At 35.6% G+C, this 26,004-nt stretch overlaps 1 protein-coding gene and 2 pseudogenes across 1 annotated transcript; 2 read left to right on the forward strand and 1 right to left on the reverse strand.

Moving 5' to 3' along the window:
* Positions 1-1,830: 1,830 nt before the first annotated feature.
* Positions 1,831-16,796, reverse strand: LOC120206287 (LOB domain-containing protein 12-like). The gene is made up of 4 exons (XM_039205985.1): positions 16,786-16,796; positions 12,435-12,440; positions 2,237-2,419; positions 1,831-2,148 (listed from the first exon to the last, which is right to left on the reverse strand). Exons 3-4 carry the CDS (start codon positions 2,390-2,392, stop codon positions 1,831-1,833), a joined length of 474 nt encoding a protein of 157 aa, XP_039061916.1. The 5' UTR covers positions 2,393-2,419; positions 12,435-12,440; positions 16,786-16,796.
* On the forward strand, positions 3,628-12,287 carry LOC120206288 (annotated as a pseudogene).
* Positions 16,797-19,663: 2,867 nt separating the features above from the next.
* LOC120206289 lies at positions 19,664-24,012 on the forward strand (annotated as a pseudogene).
* The last annotated feature ends 1,992 nt before the right edge of the window (positions 24,013-26,004 follow it).

The following is a 26,004-nucleotide window of genomic DNA, read 5'->3' on the forward strand; positions in this document are numbered from 1 at the left end:
TTAGCTGCATCTATTCGAAGCCAATTTGGATATCAAGTAAAATATGGCAAGGTGTGGAATGCGAAAATGAAGGCAATGAAGTTGACGTATGGAGATTGGGATACATCGTACAATGAGCTACCACATTTGCTACAAGCAATGAAGCGATTTATCCCAGGAACTATAGTGAAGTCTCAAACCATGCCCATATGACGAAGAAGGTCAACTTCTGCAAGGGAAGAAAATATTTCATAGACTATTTTGGGCATTCAAGGCATGTATTGAAGGATTTCCATTTTGCAAACGTATGATCCAAGTAGATGGTACGTGGTTGTATGGTCAATATAGGCATGTACTTTTGATGGCAGTTGCTCAAGATGGTGAGCGAAATATCTTCCCAATTGCATTCGCCATTGTTGAGGGAGAGACAACAGAGGCTTGGGATTTCTTTCTGACCAATCTACGTCAATATGTCGTTCGTGAAGATGGAGTTTGCTTGATATCCGATAGAGGAACGGGTATTTTGGCGGCAATTGAACGACCAGGAAGTCGTTGGATACCTCCGTATGCATATCCGACATTTTGTATCCGTCATATTGGCAAGAATAGTATCGACCAGTTTCATAACGCACATATTCGTAGCGAGATAGTCAGCATGGGTAAGTTTTATTTTCAATATTTGTGTATTTTTTACGTGGTTTTTTTAATTGCGGTTTAACACAATATATTATGGAACAGGATACGAACTACGTCGACCAAATTTTGACAAGAGATTGGAGAATTTGAAGGTATTTTACGATGATCAGCGTGTTTGGAAGTGGGCTTCAAAAATACCGCGGGAAAAATGGTCGCAAGCATACGATGAAGGTCGGAGATACGGACATATGACCACAAACCTTGTTGAGGCCATTAATTCGGTACTAAAAGGTACACGCCATCTCCCAATAGCGAGTGTGGTGAAAGAGACGTACTTTAGACAAGGTCGCCTAGGCTGCATGGCGACCTCTCTATTCCACTGCATGGCCACCTCGCATGGGGAGAACGACCTCTCTATTCCACTGCATGGCCACCTCGCATGGCTCGCACTCGTATGGCTCGTATGCATGGGGACCTCGCATGGGGAGAACGACCTCTCTATTCCACTGCATGGCCACCTCGCATGGCTCGCACTCGTATGGCTCGTATGCATGGGGAGAACCATTGGCTCGTATGGCTCGTATGCATGGGGAGAACCATTGGCTCGTATGTTCCCGTATGTCGCCTGGATTGCATGGCGTCCTACAAGATCGCCTGGATTGCATGGCGTCCTACAAGATCGCCTGGATTGCATGGCGTCCTATGGCATCACTGTAGAATTCACCCCATTTCAACAATTAATCTGGGATGTGCACCATATCGTGAAAAAAAAATCGAGAACATTATCCCGTGAATTCACCCTATATATATATATATATATCATCTAGTATTAAATATCTAAGCTTTCCCCATAAAGAAAGCCCCTCCTCACTCGAAGAATCGTAGGTTATTAGTTATGGCGTCTTTGTCAAGAAAGAAGAGGAGCTTTATAAAGTCCAAACCCTAAAATTATCGGTACCTCACATGCAGAGTTTGACCCTATGGATCATAATTGATCTTCCCTTTTCCCACCTAAAGAATACACACACTTGTTAATGAGGTTTTCTTAATTTTTGACTTTAATTTAACGCCATGTTTAAGGTCTTATTAGCACCCCAAATGTTGGTAGTCAAACCCCATTTCTAAATTCTAATGGTATAAAGACAAACTACCATGGTCGATGATTTTCTTCGCAATAGAAAGGCAAAAGGAGATGATAATTAAAAGATTTTTTGTTCAAATCCAAAGAGACTCTCTCTTGAGAGGTACAGGGCCTTGGATTACATTGGTAGAAGAAGAAAAGTTAAGGTATCGGGAGATGGTATCTAAGTTATTATTAGTGGGTTGGTGTATATCGATCTGAGTTGACTCGTGCTGCATCTGAATGCAAAGTATCTCGGTCTGAGCCGCCGCCAGCTGCATTTGTAAGTGTGAAACTTGATTTTGAAGGTAGGATATGGCACCTAAGCATCCATACACCGGGTCCCTCACTCTTGCGTTTGCTTCATAAACTAAGCTGCTTACAGCATCCGCCCTCTGCTCAATCGGGAGCTCCTATAACAAAACATGCATCATAACTTTCAAACATAAATCATAAAATGAAGATAAGAAATTTAAAGAAGAAAAGAGAGGTGAGAGAAACCTGCAACATTTTGCTAACATTGCTTGCACCAAAGACTTTATGAACAATGGCGAACTTATGAGGATCTTCGGAAGGGAAGTAAGGAGCAAAGATGCAGTCCTTGGCGCATCGACGCCTCAGCAGTTTGCAAGACGCACATGGCGAAGAGCCCCCCATTATCTACTGATCAACTCCCAAAAAAAGAAACTTTAACGAAACTCCAAGTCTTAGTTCTGAAGAGAATGGAGATTAAAAGGGGTATTTATAACGGTTGAATGGGATTGCTCCACATATTTCATGATTTTTTAATAACTAAATTACCATTGGGATCGAATTGATGAAAGGCGGCCAACTAATATTCTATATATGTTAATCAAATATCGTACTAACTTTAATTCATATTAAGCAAACTAATGTTTCAGTTTGCATTCATGTTCAAGCAATGTAAGCAAGATTTTACGATAAAGGAATGAACTTATAAAATTTAAATAGGAGAGAATTTATTAAATTTTAGTAGGGGTGAAAACATATTTTTAATAAAAATATAAAAAAATATATCTAAAATATATAAGAATTTAAAATTTTTAACGGACAACCATCCCCACCTCCCTCTTTTAGAGGTTGTTTTACTCGAATATAATCAAAAAGATTATTTACCATTTTAACTGAGATCAACTAAAAATGTTTATTGTAGAACACATTTTTGCCGGATCAACAAAAAAAACATTTCTTGCGAGACTACTTATATAACAAAAATAGATGCTAGATCGAAGATAATCATCAATAAATATTATTTTGATAATTAACTATTTTTAAATGGTATTATGATAAAATTGTCTCCTCCTCTAGATTCATCTCTACTTATGTCCCAATTTAGCACAAGCATTCATAATATTGTCACGCCCCCAGAACTTCGACGCCTCACACCGTCGGAATATCAGAGTCAAGGCCTGACGGGTCGTGCGGCCTTAGACGCTTTAGACGCTCCTCGGTCTTCTCGGCGACTAAGTAAGTCTTACCCAAGCTAAGTGAGTGTGCAAACTCACAAAGGTTTGAACCAAGCCCTCAAGGCTTCGGATTGCGGAAGCTTTAAAACACCAACGTGGCTACTCCGAGCCACAAGGTCGGACTATCGTGTGGAAGTGCTAACACGAAGGTGGCTACTCTTGGCCACCAAGATAGGCAACAAGAACAAAGAACTAAAGAACTCAGAAAGAATAGAGCAAATGCCTCAGAGTAATACAAATGAGGAGGAGAGCTCTCTATTTATAGGGGAGCTCCCTTTCAATCGATGGCTAAGATCGTTTTACATGAAGGGCTAGGATTGATTCCCACCTAACCCAATCCCTTAAATCAAGGAAATCCCACCTAACCTTATCCTTATAGAATCCTCCAAGGAACGGCCAGATCTGATGGTTCTGGGCAAGCCCAATAGTCTGTATAATTCTCTTACAGATATCTGTTCGCCTGTCTCGGTTCGAATCCACGAGCCTCGACAACACTGCCCCCATCGCCCTCGTCGCTTCTCTCGGACGCCTCGGAATAGTTCCTTCACGGGCTTGTTAAGCATTCTCCAAGAATTGGCTAAGTCTGATGGTCACGGTAAGTCCGATTCTCAGTATTAAACCTCTTGGTCGACCGCTTACACCAATGTCTCGGACCCAAGTTTCTAGCCCGTGACAATATCATCAAACGAAGTTATTTCAAAAAAAAATATATATCATAATATCGTCAAGGGCAGTGAGGTCAGTTCACACTAATAAGATCAACAAGGGATATGAGCTGACCAGACCACCGGCTCGGCGCGTGATAGGTTGGCATCCATGCAAGCTGCACTTGTGTAGATCCCACGTTCCTCTTGTTTGACTCCTCATAATATTTTTTATACATGAACCTGTAAGACAATAAAATTAATAGAATTAGGTTCATTTTCAAATATTTGTACCCAATAAAAAATATAATATAATAGAATTAAGTGATAATGTGTGAAAAAAAAACTTCTTAATTACACTGTCAGAGGTGAGAGAACAATTAAAGTAATATAGAGTGAGAATGTGAAATTAAGTTAAAAATTAGAAATGTCCTAAACGGGATTAAAGTAATTATAGAGTGAGAGAACAATTAAAGTAATATAGAGTGAGAATGTGAAATTAAAGTGTCGTTAATGAACGTTTACTTTTTCAATATGATTCGCATACACACGAATCTATAAAATTTTAAGAAATAAAAATAAATTATTAATAAAAAATATCTCAAATATAAAATAATTTGAAAATTTCAGAGAAATAACTATCCTCGATTGTCTCCAAATCCAAAAACGAGTATCGTATATATGCCAATATAAATATATTTTTTTTGTAAACAAAAATATAAATATTTCTTATTCTACTTTGTTTATATAGAAACTAGGGTCCTGTAGTGACTTGTCCAATTATTCATCTAATTTTGAATTAAGCTTCTGAAGACACCTAATTTCGTCCGTTTTTATTATTATTATATTATATAATTATATTATATAATTATTTACGTTTATTATATTTACATGTTACAGGTCTATTACAAAGACCAAGTCCCAAAAGCCCACTTAAATCAGCAGTGGCCAACAATGACCCGTCTCCACAGGGTAGCAACCTTCGAAGAGCCCTCAACCGCTCGGTCAACTGACGCCGATTTTCCCGGCGATTTCCTCGGTAATAACAACAACCCACTCACCAACAAACCAAGCAAGTTTAGTGTCATTAGGGAACTCTAAAAATAGCCTGCTTTTTATTATAAATACGTTATAATCGATACATTGAACGGGGGAGGTTGTACACGATTTTACAGTGGAAATACAAGAAATATACGAGCAAAATCTCAAAAATATTCAGAGCATACGAAGTTCCTTTTTTTTTCTCTACAAAAATTCAAAAATAAAATCAATGAGAAATTCGGAAATTACCAGGGAAACATACGAAATACGGAGAAAAAATATACAGAAAAAAGAGGATACGCTTGTGAGAGAATAATCTGTTAAAATGAGAAGCAAAACACTAAGACGGTGAGCGAACCTTTCAACTTCGGGCAAATCAGCGTCCAACGAAGGATTTCTGAACTTGAATAAGGTTGTTGCATTCGATCGTCATGGAAGCTAAAATTCTTTCGGTTTCTTAAAATCGTTGGAGTCGGCTACAAAGCCAGATCTGAAGCCGAGGGAAGACTTTTATTTCTGAAACTAGGATACAGTCACGAAGTCGAACTCACCGTTCCTCCAGCTGTCCGTGTTTTTTTTGCTTTAAAAACAATGTTGTTTGTTGTACTGGACTGCACCAGTAAAGACTTTCACGACGAAGGATATCTAGCTTGAGGCCAAACTTCACAATAAAGGGGTCATCCATGGTTTCAACTTTACGGCGAAGGGAATCGTGTCCACCCGCAACATACAATACTTGGATTTCAACTTCACGACGAAGGATATCCAAGTCAAGGCTCAACTTCACGACGAATGGGCCATCCGTAATTTCAACTTCACGACGGAGGATATCGTACCCACACATCCACGATTTTAACTCCACGATGGAGGATATCGTTCCATTTGAGGCTCAACTTTACGACGAAAGGGCTTCCCAATTTCATAGCCAATTTCAACTTCACAACGAAGGATATTGGACTCGAGACAACACAAGTTCAACTTCACAGCGAAGGGATGACTGGTTGTCAACAAACAATTTCCCAGTTTCAAAACCAATTTCAACTTCACAATGAAGGATATTGGACTCGAGACAACACAAGTTTAACTTCATAGTGAAGGGACAGCTGGTTGGCAACAAACGATTTCCCAGTTCCAGAGTCAATTTTAACTTCACGACGGAGGATATTGGACTCAGAACAATACAACTTACTTGGATTTCAACTTCACGACGAAGGATATCCAATTCCAAGGCTCAACTTCACAACGAATGGGCCATCCACGGTTTTAACTTCACGACAAAGGGAATCGTGCTCACCATTGTCTCTCTTGAGACAGTTTCCCTTGAAACAAAATCTTTGAATATCTTTTCATTGAAACAAATTTCGTCTCCCTTGAGACATTTTCTTTTGGAACTAAGTTTTGTCTCTCTTGAGATAGTTTCTCTTGAAACATAAACATTGAAAACATTTCCCTTGAAATGAATTTTGTCTCTCTTGAGATAGTTTCCCTTGAAACAATTTTTGTCTCCCTTGAGACAGTTTCTCTTGAAGCATATTTTGTCTCCCTTGAGACAGTTTCTCTTGAAGCATAAACTTTGAAAATATTTCCCTTGAAACACAAAATATTTGAATCAGTTCCCCTTGAAACAAGTTTTGAGACAGTTTCATTGAAACACCAACCTTTGAAAGTGTTTCACTTGAAAAAAAAACCTTTGAAAGTGTTTCTCTTGAAACGCAAAGACCTTCGAGTTCGATTGCATTCAGCTCAGAGGCATATCAAATTTACAGCATAACTCAAGGCTAGAAGGGTTATCTGTCTCCAAAAGACCTTCGAGTTCGACTACGCTCAGCTCTAAGGCATATCATTTGTAGCATAACTTAAGTCGAGAAGGGTTATCTGCCAACCAAAGAGCTTTGAGTTCGACTACGCTCAGCTCCAAGGCACATCATTTACAGCATAGCTTAAGTCGAGAAGGGCTATCTGCCAAAGACCCTCGAGTTCGACTACGCTCAGCTTCGAGGGCACATTATTTACAGCATAACTCAAGGCTAGAAGGGTTATCTGTCACCAAAGACCTTTGAGTTCGACTAAGCTCAGCTCTAAGGCACATCATTTGCAGCATAGCTTAAGTCGAGAAGGACTATTTGCCAAAGACCTTCGAGTTCGATTACACTCAGCTCAAAGGCACCAACATTTTTAGCATAACTTAAGTCGAAAAGGGTTATCTACTAACCAAAGACCTTCGAGTTCGATTACGCTCAACTCCAATGCACATCATTTGTAGCATAGCTTAAGTCGAGAAGGGCTATCTGCCAAAGACCTTTGAGTTCGATTATACTCAGCTCAAAGGCACCATCATTTACAGCATAACTTAAGTCGAGAAGGGTTATCTACCAACCAAAGACATTCGAGTTCGACTACACTCAGCTCCAAAGCGCATCGTTTGCAGTATAGCTTAAGTCGAGAAGGGTTATCTTCTAAAGACCCTCGAGTTCGATTACACTCAGTTTCGAGGGTACATTATTTACAACATAACTCAAGGCTAGAAAGGTTATCTGTCAATAAAATTGTCGAGTTCGATTCAGCTCGATAACACCTCAATCACACTACTGTCCGGTTGCAATCGAGGTTTTCAAGTCGAGAAGAAGACCTGGGTTAACCGTGCCTTAGTGACAAGAAATCGTTTTCCGACAGCGTAGCTTAAGTCAAGAAAAATTATCTGTCAACAAAGACCCTTCGAGTTCGATTTCATTTAACTCGAGGGACTATCAACCACATGGTGAAGTCAATGAACCATTTTCCAGTCGAATTTTCAAACCAAGATCTTTAATTCGAGAAGAAGACCGAAGTTGACTACAATTTGGCAACGAGAGCCACATCCGATTCAAATTCCGAACTACGACTTCAATTTCACATCGTTTCAAGATAGATTCGGCTTCGCGACAGATGAGTCATCCACAACTCAATTTGACATGGAGTTATTTCTAATTGCAATATCATAGTTAATTAGACTCAGAGACTCTTTCATGCCGAACGAAAATTTATGTTACAAGTCTATTACAATGACCAAGACCCAAAAGCCCACTTAAATCAGCAATGGCCAACAATGACCCGTCTCCACAGGGTCGTAAACTTCGAAGATGTAACACCCCCAACCCGTATCCGACCCGGATACGAGTCCGAAGTGTCACATTGACTTTTCAAACATTTATTCGTATAAAATAGTGAGTAATTTAAAAACTTTGATAACATTTAACTTATTCAAAACGTTTACAAAATATATCAGAATTCATACAATTTATATCTTTAGACTACATGCCAACTACACTCTATAAACAGTACATATATTTTCTGATCCGACATTTGGTAAGGAGAACTGACCTGTCTTGCTCCGCATTACTCTTTACTCTTCTCGAAACCTACGTGTGAAACAATCACACGCTAAGTCGAAGACTTAGTGAGGCATAACAACTTATAATGCACTTTATAACATATATTAATACATGCATATTTTGTTCTATCATGTTATACCAATACCATGCATTCTTTGTATCCTATAAACTCATATCAGATTAATTACAGTAAATACATACATACACATAATTCATCATTAACAGTATATCTTGTAGTCACATACTTTTATGGTTAACCTTTTCAATCAAACACTATACACACACAACATCATATCATAATCATACATATATCACATACATTGTTCTCATATCACCAATATCCATACCTGTAAGCATATTACTTTAACATTCATGAATTTGTATTAATGAGTTTCTTGGCCCATGATATCATATTGAGAACCTAAGGTATCTGAGTATTGTGAGGTTGTGCACTATGCTGTCACCACAGCTCGTATAAATGCACCGAAGTGCCACGTAGAATTGCACCGTAGTGCCATATAATGATGTCCATAAGGACCACATAGAATTCCTTAAGAATCATATACATATGCTAGGGATCATATATGTGTCTCACCAGACTTCACACATGTTCCAAAGAATATATATATATATCCCGAAGGACCGCGTAGAATATTGTCCCGAAGGACCGCGTAGACCCTCTACTCTTGGCATGCCAACTATACCCCTAGCTCTCAAGACACATAACATGGGCATTTTCTTTTATACTTATCATTTCACATAAACTTGTAATTCACTTCCCATATCACGTATCACATAGCTTCGTTTCATATTATCACATAGTCACTTAGTTCACTTACACGTAGATCATTTTCATATCATTCTCATGTCACATATATCATGTTTTCATATAATTTCTATCATTTCTCACCCAATCACATTTATTCATGTAAACATACTTATCATATCTTGTTCACATAAGATCATATATGCTACATATAACACATAGAACACTTCCTCCTAGCTTATATCAATTTTCAGAGTTCTTTCATATTACCTGATGACATATATCATATAGATATAATAACGGATATCATATTATCTACCTTATGCTCTATTTCTTTGTATTCCCATAGATTATAAATTATGTTGTATTTCTAAACATATATCATTTAATAGTATTTTTATTTAGGTACTAATTTAATCTCTTACTTAATTCAATTTCATATATTCATTATAATCTTTCATATAGCTCCATTATACTAATTCTCATATAAATCATACCACTAAGTACTTGTCCAACTCATGTTTCCATTATGCATACTGTTACCCATGTTTACCTAGTTCATATCAATTCTTATAAACTCACTTTCATCATATTTCCTATTATTACATATTTTATCTCATAACCATATATCCACATAGTCTTATATTTCATTATCATATTACATATACTTGTTCTCCTATGACCCTTAATAAACATATATTTCTATTTCCCTACATCTCTCGACTTATCTTCTATATTCCTATAATTTCATAACTTATTTTATATCATTTTCCCTTTTATTCACATCAACCATCTATTTATTTAGTTCAATTTCTCATGACTTCCACAATACTCTTTAATAAAACTTTGTAGCTCTTCACTATAATACATAAACCATAGTTTCCTTTAATTTATCAATCTTCCCTATATTACTTATGTATCCTTATTTATGCCCTCGAATTCATACTATTCTCTTAAAGTCTCCTAATATTTCTCGTATAATTACTTATACCATATCATATAACTTATACTTTATTATCTTATTCTCTCATATTCATTTCATTTCTTATGACTCTATCATATAACTTATCTCATGTTCTTCCATTATTATATATTAAAGTCTTACATACATCATATAACATATACAAAGCATATCATTATCTTTAGTCATGCATACATACAATCAATGTAATACAGATAATCACATATAATTATAACCACACATAATCATGTCCATGACTTCATGCATATTACTTTAGGAAATAGACTCATCGCAAGTCTTATTTCCATTAAACACTACATATCACTAGTATGCACTCACCTGGGCCTCGTTGTTTGAATTAATCCTAATCCTTAGTTTGTTCGGAACAAGCTTTCATTCTATATCTACATAATACATTAATACTTATCAGTATACTGATTGATATATTCGAACTATCACTCCTTAGTCTCAAAGAAAAGCCAATTTCATCTTTTAATGAAGGTATGCATCGATGCACTACACCATGCATCGATAAATCCTATTCGATGTTTGTATTTAATGGAGATGCATCGATGCACTCCTTATGCATCGATGCATAAATCTCATTCGATGTTTTCTATTTAAATTCATGCATCGATGCACTGCATGTGCATCGATGCACCTTAAACAATTTCTGGTATTTATCATCGATGCATCGGTGCACAATGAATGTGCATCGATGCACATTGCCCAGAACTGACATTTTAGCACGTAAATCATTAACTCTTCCCTTAATTCTTCTATTTTAAGCTCCTCTTATGACATTAAACTCAACTACTATAACTTGAACCAACTTATATTCATGTAAATCATCTTTAACCTCAAAATCCTATCTTCTTTATGAGATTCAAGAATCATACCAAATTTTCTATATGATATAAATCCAATTCTATCACTCCAAATCTCTTAATTTAACCATTGACAAGTCAAATTAAACTTCCAATCTAAGAAATGAACTTTATTCCAAGATTTCATTTGTAAACTCTAAATCTTTAATCTCTCCTAACTCCACCATCCTTTGCTTTTAAGATGATTTAAGCTTTCCTTAAGCTTAGTTATCATCTAATAATTAAAACCTAACCTTAAAATCAACAATTCAATTATAAACAAAGAAACTTACCTTTGGCTCTTGGCTTCCACGTGAAGAAGAAGAAGAAAGGAGAAGAGAACTCTGGAGAACTCTCTCCCTTTCCACGTGCCTTTATCCTTACAAATCCTATTTTTTTATTTATTTCTTGGTCAATTAACCCTTTTGCCCTTTATTTCCTTTACTAATTACTAAATAACCTTCAACATATATATCCAATAATCATTGAACTATTTCATTCTTATACTTTAGTCACCAAATTCTGAAACTTTACAATTTGGTCACTAACCCGGTATTGCGGATGTTACGGAAGAGCCCTCAACCGCTCGGTTAACTGGTGTCGATTTTCCCGGCGATTTCCTCGGTAATAACAACAACCCACTCACCAACCAACCAAGCAAGTTTAGTGTCATTAGGGAAATCTAAAAATAACCTCTTTTTTATTATAAATACGTTGTAATCGATACATTGAACGGGGGAGGTTGTACACGATTTTACAGTGGAAATACAAGAAATATACGAGCAAAATCTCAAAAATATTCAGAGCATACGAAGTTCCTTTTTTTCTCTGCAAAAATTCAAAAAGAAAATCAATGAGAAATTCGGAAATTACCAGGGAAACATACGAAATACGGAGAAAAATATACAGAAAAAAGAGGATACGCTTGTGAGAGAATAATCTGTTAAAATGAGAAGCAAAACACTAAGACGGTGAGCGAACCTTTCAACTTCGGGCAAATCAGCGTCCAACGAAGGATTTCTGAACTTGAATAAGGTTGTTGCATTCGATCGTCATGGAAGCTAAAATTCTTTCGGTTTCTTAAAATCGTTGGAGTCGGCTACAAAGCCAGATCTGAAGCCGAGGGAAGACTTTTATTTCTGAAACTAGGATACAGTCACGAAGTCGAACTCACCGTTCCTCCAGCTGTCCGTGTTTTTTTGCTTAAAAAACAATGTTGTTTGTTGTACTGGACTGGACCAGTAAAGAGTGCATCAGTTTGTCGCTACTGTTCGAAGTTGCAAGCCTCCAGAAGTTTACAAAGGCAAAGGTATAATGTACATTGACGAGGTTATCAAGAAGAAACAAGGTAAAAAAATCGAAATGATTAAACTCTCTTATGTGTCCACCTGGACTTTGCTATGGAGTACACGTTAAAGGCTTTAATTCTTAGTTAATTGGCTGTGGAATGGTGGAATGGTTAGTTAATTTGTTTTGTGAGTTTCCTTTGATATTTTAATTTGGCCATGTTATTTTTAAATTTTTTTAATTTAGTCATTATTTTATATTTGATTTAATTATTATTTCAATCTTTTAAATATTTGATTTTTTCTGTTCTAGTACTTTCATTTTTTTATATTTTAGTCATTTAACCTTTTTTCTATTTTTATCATTTACATTTTTATTTATTTTTATATTCGATTTATTTAATATTTATTTTTTTCTAACCTTTTTTTACCCTTTTTAGGGTTAATTTCAATCAATCAAAGGTGATTAATTTGAATTGAAAATTTAAATTTTTGTGATTAAGACAACCGACAAATTAATTGGTACCGAAAGGGCGGTTCAAGGGTGCTAATACTTCCTTAACCGTAACCGACTCCCGAACCCGACACGTTTCTGATACAACGTATATCAGGTAAGACGGTGTCCGACCCACCTAAATTCGTTTTAAAATGGTCGGTGGCGACTCCAATTCATTTAATCCAAGTCGAAGCCCAATTCAGGGCCCGACCGAAAGACGGCCGCGACAGCTTGGCGACTCCGCTTGGGACAGGTAAGTGAGTAAGGCCGAAATTAATTTTTGGTTATCTTTTTTTAGCGAAAATTACTAATTTAAATTTTAATTTATTTATTCGATTCCAATTATTTATCTTTGATTATTTTTTTCAAGTAAATAGTTGTACTGACGTTTTTTCAATGATTTCATATTTTTGAAAAGTTTCCATCCCTGGCTCTATACCCGAGCTCCGAACCCTTTTAAATGGGGGCAAAAGCGACTCCTTCGTGTGAATTTATTCACCCTATGGGCCTAGCAAGTAACATTCGGGATTCATATACCTTATGTCTTCGTGTGAATTTATTCTCCGTATGGGCATAAAGGAATATTTCCTCTCGAGTTTAACTTAGTCCACATAAGCTTGTAATGGGCTTAGGACTAAGGGTCTGGTAAGCCCAAGGGTGCACCGACAAGGAGAACTCGGGTACCGTTTTTTAGAACCTAAACCGAGAGGCTATGAAGAATTAGAGCCCCCCCAAAACCTCATTCCAAACCCTAGGCTGTTTTGTTTAATGCTTTACTTTCTGTTCAAAGCATGCGAACTAGACAAATATGTGGTTAGGATTTGTGTGGAATTAGCATGCGGGATAGAGATCATGTCCGAGTAGATATCATGTGGGGTAGAACTTTTATTTTCATTATTGTTTTTTATTATTTTTACCTTACTAACTATTTTTAATTTTTGTTCTCTTTTATTTTTTTTCATTATTTACATCATTTAAAAAAGGTGTTGATCCACCAAAAACGTGTTTGTTAAAACATGAATAATCTGTATTAATGGACAAAGGGGTTGTAATACAAGAGGTGAAAAACTCAGGGGTCCGGCTATGGTCAGAAAACACTTAGAAAGAAAATGAGGATAATCTGCAAAACAACTATGTGTCACATTCGATCAAGAAGACATGGTGCCCACAATCAAATAGATCAAAAGTTAACTTTTCAAAAATGAGTTACTGGCCTCGAGAGTCCCTTCAAAGACAACAAGAACAAGATGACAAAACGATAGTTGAATTGGAAGCCATTGTCGACAAATTCAATGAACTTCAGATAATCCCTTTGATGGAGGATTTCAATGCCGTTTTCGTTATATAACAAGTTCAGCAAAGGATGAAAGCCAGAGATGCAGTCCTTCGATACTTTTGGGAACCAGTACAAAAAATAACTCAACATTTTCACGGTTCATCCATAGAGGCCGGAACGTTTCGACAGGTTATTCAACCGGTGAAAGATGAAGGTAAATGACTAGTTAACTTGTTTCAGGGTCTAGAGGATTTAGTCCGGATATACCTTTAAATATGTTTATTGTCTCTTAAAAGATAAAACACTTTTGTCCCAATAAAGATTATTTATAATAACATACATGTTTTCGGATCAATACCTCGAACATCTCATGCATTTTTGCATTTTGCATCTACATTCATTTTTAAGCATTTTCATAAGCATGAAATTTCTTCACGGAGGATTCGATGAAGTGGTCTTAACCACATGATACCACATGGAAGCAAGATTTTAACAATTAAAGAAAAAACTGAAATCAGTACAGTGGGAGCTCGATCAGCTGATTGTAGGACTAAGCCTGCCAGGATGATCTGAGAAAAGAGTCCACATCTTCTAAGGGCTACGATGTTGAAGCTGTTTGCAGTTACCACATAGGAACCCCCAAACATTCCTCTGAGAACTGTAAGGCACTGAAGCGCAAGATCCAAAACTTGATGACTTCAGGGGCATGGACAGCCGAAGAAGGGGGTATTGCATATATCATTTACACTCAGAGGATTGTTTTGTTTGAACACGTCTTTGATCTTTCATGTTCGCTTAATCTTTTAAACAATTGAATTTATGCTACTTTCTAAGGTGGAGCAATTGAACAAATTTGAATCTTTAGTTCTTCGAATATTAAATGAATTAAGGATTCTTTTAATTCTTCAAGAATTGTAGATTTTTGACATAAGGCAAGATTAGACCTTTTTTTATCCTATCTCAAACCCCAAAATAAAATACCTTGTTTCTCTACCCAACATAACTCATGGTTATTACCAAAGAGACCAAATTTTGACATTACCTCCCTTTAAATTTTTTTTAACAATGCCTTTATATTTTTGATACACCCATACCTTTCTTTGAGTTAATAAAGTCACACCATTGTCTTTTTAGACTCAAAATTGACATTTTTATACCATTAAAACCCAAGGCATTGAGTTGTTCATTTGAACATGAGCATTCTTCTAAGACACAACTTGGGCATCTCGCAAGGAGCCTGAACATTGAGACATGTTGGGGGCAAGAAGCAGAAAGAAGAATTCACTCGAAATAATTATACCATGCATTAATTACACTGTTTTCATGTTAATAAAAATAATCCTGAAAAATCTATCCCCCTGGGGATACCTCTTCTGTGAGGATTTCCATGTATGAAATGATGAACGACTTTCTTTCTTCATCCCTTCACAACAAGAGAAAATATATATCCTTTGTGTCCCCTTTTGAGCCTATAGTATCACCCTCCACACTGAGGGGCAAGGTGGAGAAAATCTGCTCGCATGAGTGAAGACATTGATTCAGATGAGATACCGAAAGGTGAACCAAATGCCAAGTGCGAAGATTCAATCAGAACAAAAAGAGAAAAAAAAAGAGAAAAAAGAGAAAATAAAAAGAGAAAAAAACAAAGAAAAATTGAAGAAAAAAGAAGACAAGATGCATATGCAAAGATTCTATTGATTCAAACAACGCATCGAGATTCAAACTATGAGATTGATCAAGCACAATCATTTTCGAAACACTGAATCACTTCACTCGAAGATCATAGAGTATCAAATGAGATTGATCAAGCACAATCATTTCCGAATCACTGAATCACTTCACTCGAAGATCATAGAGCATCAAGAGAGAGATACATACGAGCAGATTCAAATTGAGCAAGATATGATTGAAGACATCAGAATGAATTGATCCTTGGTTCAATCACCCTTAAACACTTGTTTGGGCCTTTTATCCATTTCTTTCATAACCATGAACCATGACCTACGTTACGTGCCTTAAAAGTCCCTTCTAATCATACATGGATTTCTGAACAGAAGAGACTATCTTCAGATTTCATCCCGCCCATCAGGATTAATTTTTATTTGCAAAAAAATAGTGTAATTAATGCATGATAGAGAAAAATAACAAAGGAGGGTTCAAGACGTAAATTTTGAATGTCGTCTTGAAACCAAAGGAGAATTCGAGTTGAAAACCTGAAAAGGCGGCTCGAATATAAAAATTGTACAATTGAGACGATCGCACAAATTCCTTGATAAGTCATCACACAATCCAAGCGTGACCATGAAAGCTAGGAGTCGGAGAACACTTCTAGTAAGAAGAGCATACAATCTACCCCATCAAACCTTTGAACATAAAATAAACAAAAATGCCAAACTTGTGACCAAACACAATAACCTGAGACATTTTTATATGTTTCTTACTTAACCATTTCCCAAAAATAGATTTGATCTTGGCACGTGTCAAACAGTTATAATTTATTGAATGATTAACAATGTAATTAATTCTTTAATATCCAATTAACTCTAGTTTTATGATTTGTCTCAATTATAAAACCGTGAAAGGGGCAATATTTTCAAAACTTTTGATTAAACATTTTTTCAAAGCTTTTTTTTATATTTTCAGAACTTTGAAAATAAAAAAGAAAGAAAAACATTTTTTTTCAAAACAAGACAACCTCTCTAGAGTGGATCTTGGTAAATGACATGTGGCTCTCAAACACAAAGCTCATGCTTAGAATCAATGCTGAAGCAAGAAATCAGGAACAATGAGGGCATCTTTGAAGATTCAACATCAAATATTGGGGCATTTTTTAGATTCAACATCGAATATTGGGACATTTTTTTAGATTCAACATCGAATATTAGGGCATCTTTGGGAATTCAACATCCTGATGCGAATTATCAGACCTTCTGAAGGCATTTCCTCCACTTGCAGGAACAAGCACACAAAGCATGAGACTCCATCCAGGGGATAAAACAGAACTAATTCATGTTACATACGTCTTAGACATACTTAAGAGCATCGCATTTATCATTTTTTGTATACATAAGTTTTTGCAGCTTTTAGAGTCAAGTTTCAACTTCAAGATGAATGATACTCGATTCAAAAGCACATTCAAAGTTGATAGTGGTTGCTCGACCTCACAGCGAAAGGGCGACTGTCTGACAACAAAACAACTTTCTAGTTTCAGTCAGAGTCAATTTCAACTTCACAGCGAATGATATTGAACTCAAAGTGACACAATTTGCTCGAGAGTAGATTTCACTTTCACGACGAAGGATATCTAGCTTGAGGCCAAACTTCACAATAAAGGGGTCATCCATGGTTTCAACTTTACGGCGAAGGGAATCGTGTCCACCCGCAACATACAATACTTGGATTTCAACTTCACGACGAAGGATATCCAAGTCAAGGCTCAACTTCATGACGAATGGGCCATCCGTAATTTCAACTTCACGACGGAGGATATCGTACCCACACATCCACGATTTTAACTCCACGATGGAGGATATCGTTCCATTTGAGGCTCAACTTTACGACGAAAGGGCTTCCCAATTTCATAGCCAATTTCAACTTCACAACGAAGGATATTGGACTCGAGACAACACAAGTTCAACTTCACAGCGAAGGGATGACTGGTTGTCAACAAACAATTTCCCAGTTTCAAAACCAATTTCAACTTCACAATGAAGGATATTGGACTCGAGACAACACAAGTTTAACTTCATAGTGAAGGGACAACTGGTTGTCAACAAACGATTTCCCAGTTCCAGAGCCAATTTTAACTTCACGACGGAGGATATTGGACTCAGAACAATACAACTTACTTGGATTTCAACTTCACGACGAAGGATATCCAATTCCAAGGCTCAACTTCACAACGAATGGGCCATCCACGGTTTTAACTTCACGACAAAGGGAATCGTGCTCACCATTGTCTCTCTTGAGACAGTTTCCCTTGAAACAAAATCTTTGAATATCTTTTCATTGAAACAAATTTCGTCTCCCTTGAGACATTTTCTTTTGGAACTAAGTTTTGTCTCTCTTGAGATAGTTTCTCTTGAAACATAAACATTGAAAACATTTCCCTTGAAATGAATTTTGTCTCTCTTGAGATAGTTTCCCTTGAAACAATTTTTGTCTCCCTTGAGACAGTTTCTCTTGAAGCATATTTTGTCTCCCTTGAGACAGTTTCTCTTGAAGCATAAACTTTGAAAATATTTCCCTTGAAACACAAAATATTTGAATCAGTTCCCCTTGAAACAAGTTTTGAGACAGTTTCATTGAAACACCAACCTTTGAAAGTGTTTCACTTGAAAAAAAAACCTTTGAAAGTGTTTCTCTTGAAACGCAAAGACCTTCGAGTTCGATTGCATTCAGCTCAGAGGCATATCAAATTTACAGCATAACTCAAGGCTAGAAGGGTTATCTGTCTCCAAAATACCTTCGAGTTCGACTACGCTCAGCTCTAAGGCATATCATTTGTAGCATAACTTAAGTCGAGAAGGGTTATCTGCCAACCAAAGAGCTTTGAGTTCGACTACGCTCAGCTCCAAGGCACATCATTTACAGCATAGCTTAAGTCGAGAAGGGCTATCTGCCAAAGACCCTCGAGTTCGACTACACTCAGCTTCGAGGGCACATTATTTACAGCATAACTCAAGGCTAGAAGGGTTATCTGTCACCAAAGACCTTTGAGTTCGACTAAGCTCAGCTCTAAGGCACATCATTTGCAGCATAGCTTAAGTCGAGAAGGACTATTTGCCAAAGACCTTCGAGTTCGATTACACTCAGCTCAAAGGCACCAACATTTTTAGCATAACTTAAGTCGAAAAGGGTTATCTACTAACCAAAGACCTTCGAGTTCGATTACGCTCAACTCCAATGCACATCATTTGTAGCATAGCTTAAGTCGAGAAGGGCTATCTGCCAAAGACCTTTGAGTTCGATTATACTCAGCTCAAAGGCACCATCATTTACAGCATAACTTAAGTCGAGAAGGGTTATCTACCAACCAAAGACATTCGAGTTCGACTACACTCAGCTCCAAAGCGCATCGTTTGCAGTATAGCTTAAGTCGAGAAGGGTTATCTTCTAAAGACCCTCGAGTTCGATTACACTCAGTTTCGAGGGTACATTATTTACAACATAACTCAAGGCTAGAAAGGTTATCTGTCAATAAAATTGTCGAGTTCGATTCAGCTCGATAACACCTCAATCACACTACTGTCCGGTTGCAATCGAGGTTTTCAAGTCGAGAAGAAGACCTGGGTTAACCGTGCCTTAGTGACAAGAAATCGTTTTCCGACAGCGTAGCTTAAGTCAAGAAAAATTATCTGTCAACAAAGACCCTTCGAGTTCGATTTCATTTAACTCGAGGGACTATCAACCACATGGTGAAGTCAATGAACCATTTTCCAGTCGAATTTTCAAACCAAGATCTTTAATTCGAGAAGAAGACCGAAGTTGACTACAATTTGGCAACGAGAGCCACATCCGATTCAAATTCCGAACTACGACTTCAATTTCACATCGTTTCAAGATAGATTCGGCTTCGCGACGGATGAGTCATCCACAACTCAATTTGACATGGAGTTATTTCTAATTGCAATATCATAGTTAATTAGACTCAGAGACTCTTTCATGCCGAACGAAAATTTATGTTACAAGTCTATTACAATGACCAAGACCCAAAAGCCCACTTAAATCAGCAATGGCCAACAATGACCCATCTCCACAGGGTCGTAAACTTCGAAGATGTAACACCCCCAACCCGTATCCGACCCGGATACGAGTCCGAAGTGTCACATTGACTTTTCAAACATTTATTCGTATAAAATAGTGAGTAATTTAAAAACTTTGATAACATTTAACTTATTCAAAACGTTTACAAAATATATCAGAGTTCATACAATTTATATCTTTAGACTACATGCCAACTACACTCTATAAACAGTACATATATTTTCTGATCCGACATTTGGTAAGGAGAACTGACCTGTCTTGCTCCGCATTACTCTTTACTCTTCTCGAAACCTACGTGTGAAACAATCACACGCTAAGTCGAAGACTTAGTGAGGCATAACAACTTATAATGCACTTTATAACATATATTAATACATGCATATTTTGTTCTATCATGTTATACCAATACCATGCATTCTTTGTATCCTATAAACTCATATCAGATTAATTACAGTAAATACATACATACACATAATTCATCATTAACAGTTTATCTTGTAGTCACATACTTTTATGGTTAACCTTTTCAATCAAACACTATACACACACACAACATCATATCATAAATCATATACATATATCACATACATTGTTCTCATATCACCAATATCCATACCTGTAAGCATATTACTTTAACATTCATGAATTTGTATTAATGAGTTTCTTGGCCCATGATATCATATTGAGAACCTAAGGTATCTGAGTATTGTGAGGTTGTGCACTATGCTGTCACCACAGCTCGTATAAATGCACCGAAGTGCCACGTAGAATTGCACCGTAGTGCCATATAATGATGTCCATAAGGACCACATAGAATTCCTTAAGAATCATATACATATGCTAGGGATCATATATGTGTCTCACCAGACTTCACACATGTTCCAAAGAATATATATATATCCCGAAGGACCGCGTAGAATATTGTCTCGAAGGACCGCGTAGAATATTGTCCCGAAGGACCGCGTAGACCCTCTACTCTTGGCATGCCAACTATACCCCTAGCTCTCAAGACACATAACATGGGCATTTTCTTTTATACTTATCATTTCACATAAACTTGTAATTCACTTCCCATATCACGTATCACATAGCTTCGTTTCATATTATCACATAGTCACATAGTTCACTTACACGTAGATCATTTTCATATCATTCTCATGTCACATATATCATGTTTTCATATAATTTCTATCATTTCTCACCCCAATCACATTTATTCATGTAAACATATTTATCATATCTTGTTCACATAAGATCATATATGCTACATATAACACATAGAACACTTCCTCCTAGCTTATATCAATTTTCAGAGTTCTTTCATATTACCTGATGACATATATCATATAGATATATAATAACGGATATCATATTATCTACCTTATGCTCTATTTCTTTGTATTCCCATAGATTATAAATTATGTTGTATTTCTAAACATATATCATTTAATAGTATTTTTATTTAGGTACTAATTTAATCTCTTTACTTAATTCAATTTCATATATTCATTATAATCTTTTCATATAGCTCCATTATACTAATTCTCATAATAAATCATACCACTAAGTACTTGTCCAACTCATGTTTCCATTATGCATATACTGTTACCCATGTTTACCTAGTTCATATCAATTCTTATAAACTCACTTTCATCATATTTTCCTATTATTACATATTTTATCTCATAACCATATATCCACATAGTCTTATATTTCATTATCATATTACATATACTTGTTCTCCTATGACCCTTAATAAACATATATTTCTATTTCCCTACATCTCTCGACTTATCTTCTATATTCCTATAATTTCATAACTTATTTTATATCATTTTCCCTTTTTATTCACATCAACCATCTATTTATTTAGTTCAATTTCTCATGACTTCCACAATACTCTTTAATAAAACTTTGTAGCTCTTCACTATAATACATAAACCATAGTTTCCTTTAATTTATCAATCTTCCCTATATTACTTATGTATCCTTATTTATGCCCTCGAATTCATACTATTCTCTTAAAGTCTCCTAATATTTCTCGTATAATTACTTATACCATATCATATAACTTATACTTTATTATCTTATTCTCTCATATTCATTTCATTTCTTATGACTCTATCATATAACTTATCTCATGTTCTTCCATTATTATATATTAAAGTCTTACATACATCATATAACATATACAAAGCATATCATTATCTTTAGTCATGCATACATACAATCAATGTAATACAGATAATCACATATAATTATAACCACACATAATCATGTCCATGACTTCATGCATATTACTTTAGGAAATAGACTCATCGCAAGTCTTATTTCCATTAAACACTACATATCACTAGTATGCACTCACCTGGGCCTCGTTGTTTGAATTAATCCTAATCCTTAGTTTGTTTCGGAACAAGCTTTCATTCTATATCTACATAATAATACATTAATACTTATCAGTATACTGATTGATATATTCGAAACTATCACTCCTTAGTCTCAAAGAAAAGCCAATTTCATCTTTTAATGAAGGTATGCATCGATGCACTACACCATGCATCGATAAATCCTATTCGATGTTTGTATTTAATGGAGATGCATCGATGCACTCCTTATGCATCGATGCATAAATCTCATTCGATGTTTTCTATTTAAATTCATGCATCGATGCACTGCATGTGCATCGATGCACCTTAAACAATTTCTGGTATTTATCATCGATGCATCGGTGCACAATGAATGTGCATCGATGCACATTGCCCAGAACTGACATTTTAGCACGTAAATCATTAACTCTTCCCTTAATTCTTCTATTTTAAGCTCCTCTTATGACATTAAACTCAACTACTATAACTTGAACCAACTTATATTCATGTAAATCATCTTTAACCTCAAAATCCTATCTTCTTTATGAGATTCAAGAATCATACCAAATTTTCTATATGATATAAATCCAATTCTATCACTCCAAATCTCTTAATTTAACCATTGACAAGTCAAATTAAACTTCCAATCTAAGAAATGAACTTTATTCCAAGATTTCATTTGTAAACTCTAAATCTTTAATCTCTCCTAACTCCACCATCCTTTGCTTTTAAGATGATTTAAGCTTTCCTTAAGCTTAGTTATCATCTAATAATTAAAACCTAACCTTAAAATCAACAATTCAATTATAAACAAAGAAACTTACCTTTGGCTCTTGGCTTCCACGTGAAGAAGAAGAAGAAAGGAGAAGAGAACTCTGGAGAACTCTCTCCCTTTCCACGTGCCTTTATCCTTACAAATCCTATTTTTTATTCATTTCTTGGTCAATTAACCCTTTTGCCCTTTATTTCCTTTACTAATTACTAAATAACCTTCAACATATATATCCAATAATCATTGAACTATTTCATTCTTATACTTTAGTCACCAAATTCTGAAACTTTACAATTTGGTCACTAACCCGGTATTGCGGATGTTACAGAAGAGCCCTCAACCGCTCGGTTAACTGGTGTCGATTTTCCCGGCGATTTCCTCGGTAATAACAACAACCCACTCACCAACCAACCAAGCAAGTTTAGTGTCATTAGGGAAATCTAAAAATAACCTCTTTTTTATTATAAATACGTTGTAATCGATACATTGAACGGGGGAGGTTGTACACGATTTTACAGTGGAAATACAAGAAATATACGAGCAAAATCTCAAAAATATTCAGAGCATACGAAGTTCCTTTTTTTCTCTGCAAAAATTCAAAAAGAAAATCAATGAGAAATTCGGAAATTACCAGGGAAACATACGAAATACGGAGAAAAAATATACAGAAAAAAGAGGATACGCTTGTGAGAGAATAATCTGTTAAAATGAGAAGCAAAACACTAAGACGGTGAGCGAACCTTTCAACTTCGGGCAAATCAGCGTCCAACGAAGGATTTCTGAACTTGAATAAGGTTGTTGCATTCGATCGTCATGGAAGCTAAAATTCTTTCGGTTTCTTAAAATCGTTGGAGTCGGCTACAAAGCCAGATCTGAAGCCGAGGGAAGACTTTTATTTCTGAAACTAGGATACAGTCACGAAGTCGAACTCACCGTTCCTCCAGCTGTCCGTGTTTTTTTTGCTTAAAAAACAATGTTGTTTGTTGTACTGGACTGGACCAGTAAAGAGTGCATCAGTTTGTCGCTACTGTTCGAAGTTGCAAGCCTCCAGAAGTTTACAAAGGCAAAGGTATAATGTACATTGACGAGGTTATCAAGAAGAAACAAGGTAAAAAAATCGAAATGATTAAACTCTCTTATGTGTCCGCCTGGACTTTGCTATGGAGTACACGTTAAAGGCTTTAATTCTTAGTTAATTGGCTGTGGAATGGTGGAATGGTTAGTTAATTTGTTTTGTGAGTTTCCTTTGATATTTTAATTTGGCCATGTTGTTTTTAAATTTTTTATATTTGATTTAATTATTATTTCAATCTTTTAAATATTTGATTTCTTCTGTTCTAGTACTTTCATTTTTTTTGTTGATATTTTAGTCATTTAACCTTTTTTTCTATTTTGATCATTTACATTTTTATTTATTTTTATATTTGATTTATTTAATATTTATTTTTTTCTAACCTTTTTTTATCCTCTTTAGGGGTAATTTCAATCAATCAAAGGTAATTAATTCGAATTGAAAATTTAAGTTTTTGTGATTAAAACAACCGATAAATTAATTGGTACCTAAAGAGCGGCTCAAGGGTGCTAATCCTTCCTTAACCGTAACCGACTCCCGAACCCGACACGTTTCTGGTACAACATATATCAGGTAAGACGGTGTCCGACCCACCTAAATTTATTTTAAAATAGTCAGTGGTGACTCCAATTCATTTAATCCAAGTCGAAGCCTAATTCCGGACCCGACCAAAAGACGACCGCGACAACTTCAAATTAGTAATCAAGATTGGTATGCTCCACCTCCAATAAATTTAAAACAACACCAAAGAATATATATATTAACTTTGAATCTCAAATCAATATTAAATTATTATTTTGGTTCATTTTAACTAATATTATTATTAATATATATTAGCACTATTAATCCATGTCACTTGATAACAAAATAATTTTAATTCTTTTAATTCTTTTTATTTTTATTTAAGTACGTTTATAAATAAAATATTTCTTAAATATATTATATATAAAAAATAAATTAATAATTTACATCGTGTCGAGTCGGTTCGGTAAATTTTTTACCTTAAACTAGACCTTGTCCCAACCCGAAGTTATATATTATATAACTCTTTCCGCCCAGCCACCAACTTTGAAATTTCAAAAAAAATATTTTTATAGGATTGGATTAGGTCGGGACCCGTTGGGTTCGTGTATTTTGACCATCTTTATCTCTACAAAAAGATAAACCTAAAGTTTTATGTTGGGAGACAAACTTATAAAATTATAGAGAAAAATTAGTTTATAAAAATTTAGAAAACAAAAAAAATCATAATAAATTTTTTTAAAAATTTCAGTGATAACTTCGCCCTTCCATCCATCTTTGCCTTAAAAAAAATTAACAGCATACATTAGTAAAAAAAATTAACAGCATACATTAGTAAACGTAGAAGCAATTAATGAGATCCGACATGGACTGAAGTTTAAGAATATTTAAAAGAGAAAATAACTTCAGTGACCGAAAATGTCTTATAATATGCGATTTTAACCAACTTTTTTTGGATTTGCCAAAATGACCAACAAATTCGCAATGCGAACTCCAATTTCGCAACCCAGTTTCCAAATTCGCAACGCGAATCTGTAAATCGCAATGCGAATTTGTAAATCGCAACACAGAAGTCAAATTCGCAACGCGATAGTCAAATTCGCAACACAAAAGTCAAATTCGCAACGCGGAATTTCAAATTCGCAACTGAATTTCAAATTCGCAACTAGATTTTCGAATTCGCAACACAAATTTAATTTCACAACAGGTTTTAGTTTCGCAACATAAATGTTTTGGGTATATAACAACGCATTCCATCTCTATCTATCACTCTTTCCGGCGACATTCGTTCCTATATCCAACGATATCCTTCCCCGTCTCTAATTTTTTTTTACATAATTTTATTTCTATATAATTTTTCAATGATTTCTCTCCCAAATTATCAACTATCAACTTAATAAAGGTATGTTTTTCTCTATGTTAGTGATGATATGTAGTTTATAGCTCGTTTGTTTAGAAAATTAATTTACAATTTGTAGAATGAAATCATCTAGTGTTGATCATGTTTGGATAGATTTGTGTTTTGGAGGGTCATGAGATAATGTTCATGGTGTTTTACAATATGTGTCTTTACC

The sequence above is a fragment of the Hibiscus syriacus genome, unplaced genomic scaffold (genome assembly GCF_006381635.1).
Source record: "Hibiscus syriacus cultivar Baekdansim isolate YM2019G1 unplaced genomic scaffold, ASM638163v2 tig00013680_pilon, whole genome shotgun sequence".
In the NCBI taxonomy this organism is placed as follows: Eukaryota; Viridiplantae; Streptophyta; class Magnoliopsida; order Malvales; family Malvaceae; genus Hibiscus; species Hibiscus syriacus.

Bases quoted from the DNA above. Each gene is read 5' to 3' on its own strand.
- LOC120206287 (XM_039205985.1), bottom strand. From the start codon at position 2,392: ATGGGGGGCTCTTCGCCATGTGCGTCTTGCAAACTGCTGAGGCGTCGA. The intron at 2,149-2,236 runs GTTTCTCTCACC...GTTTTGTTATAG, and splicing joins ATGTTAGCAAAATGTTGCAG to GAGCTCCCGATTGAGCAGAG.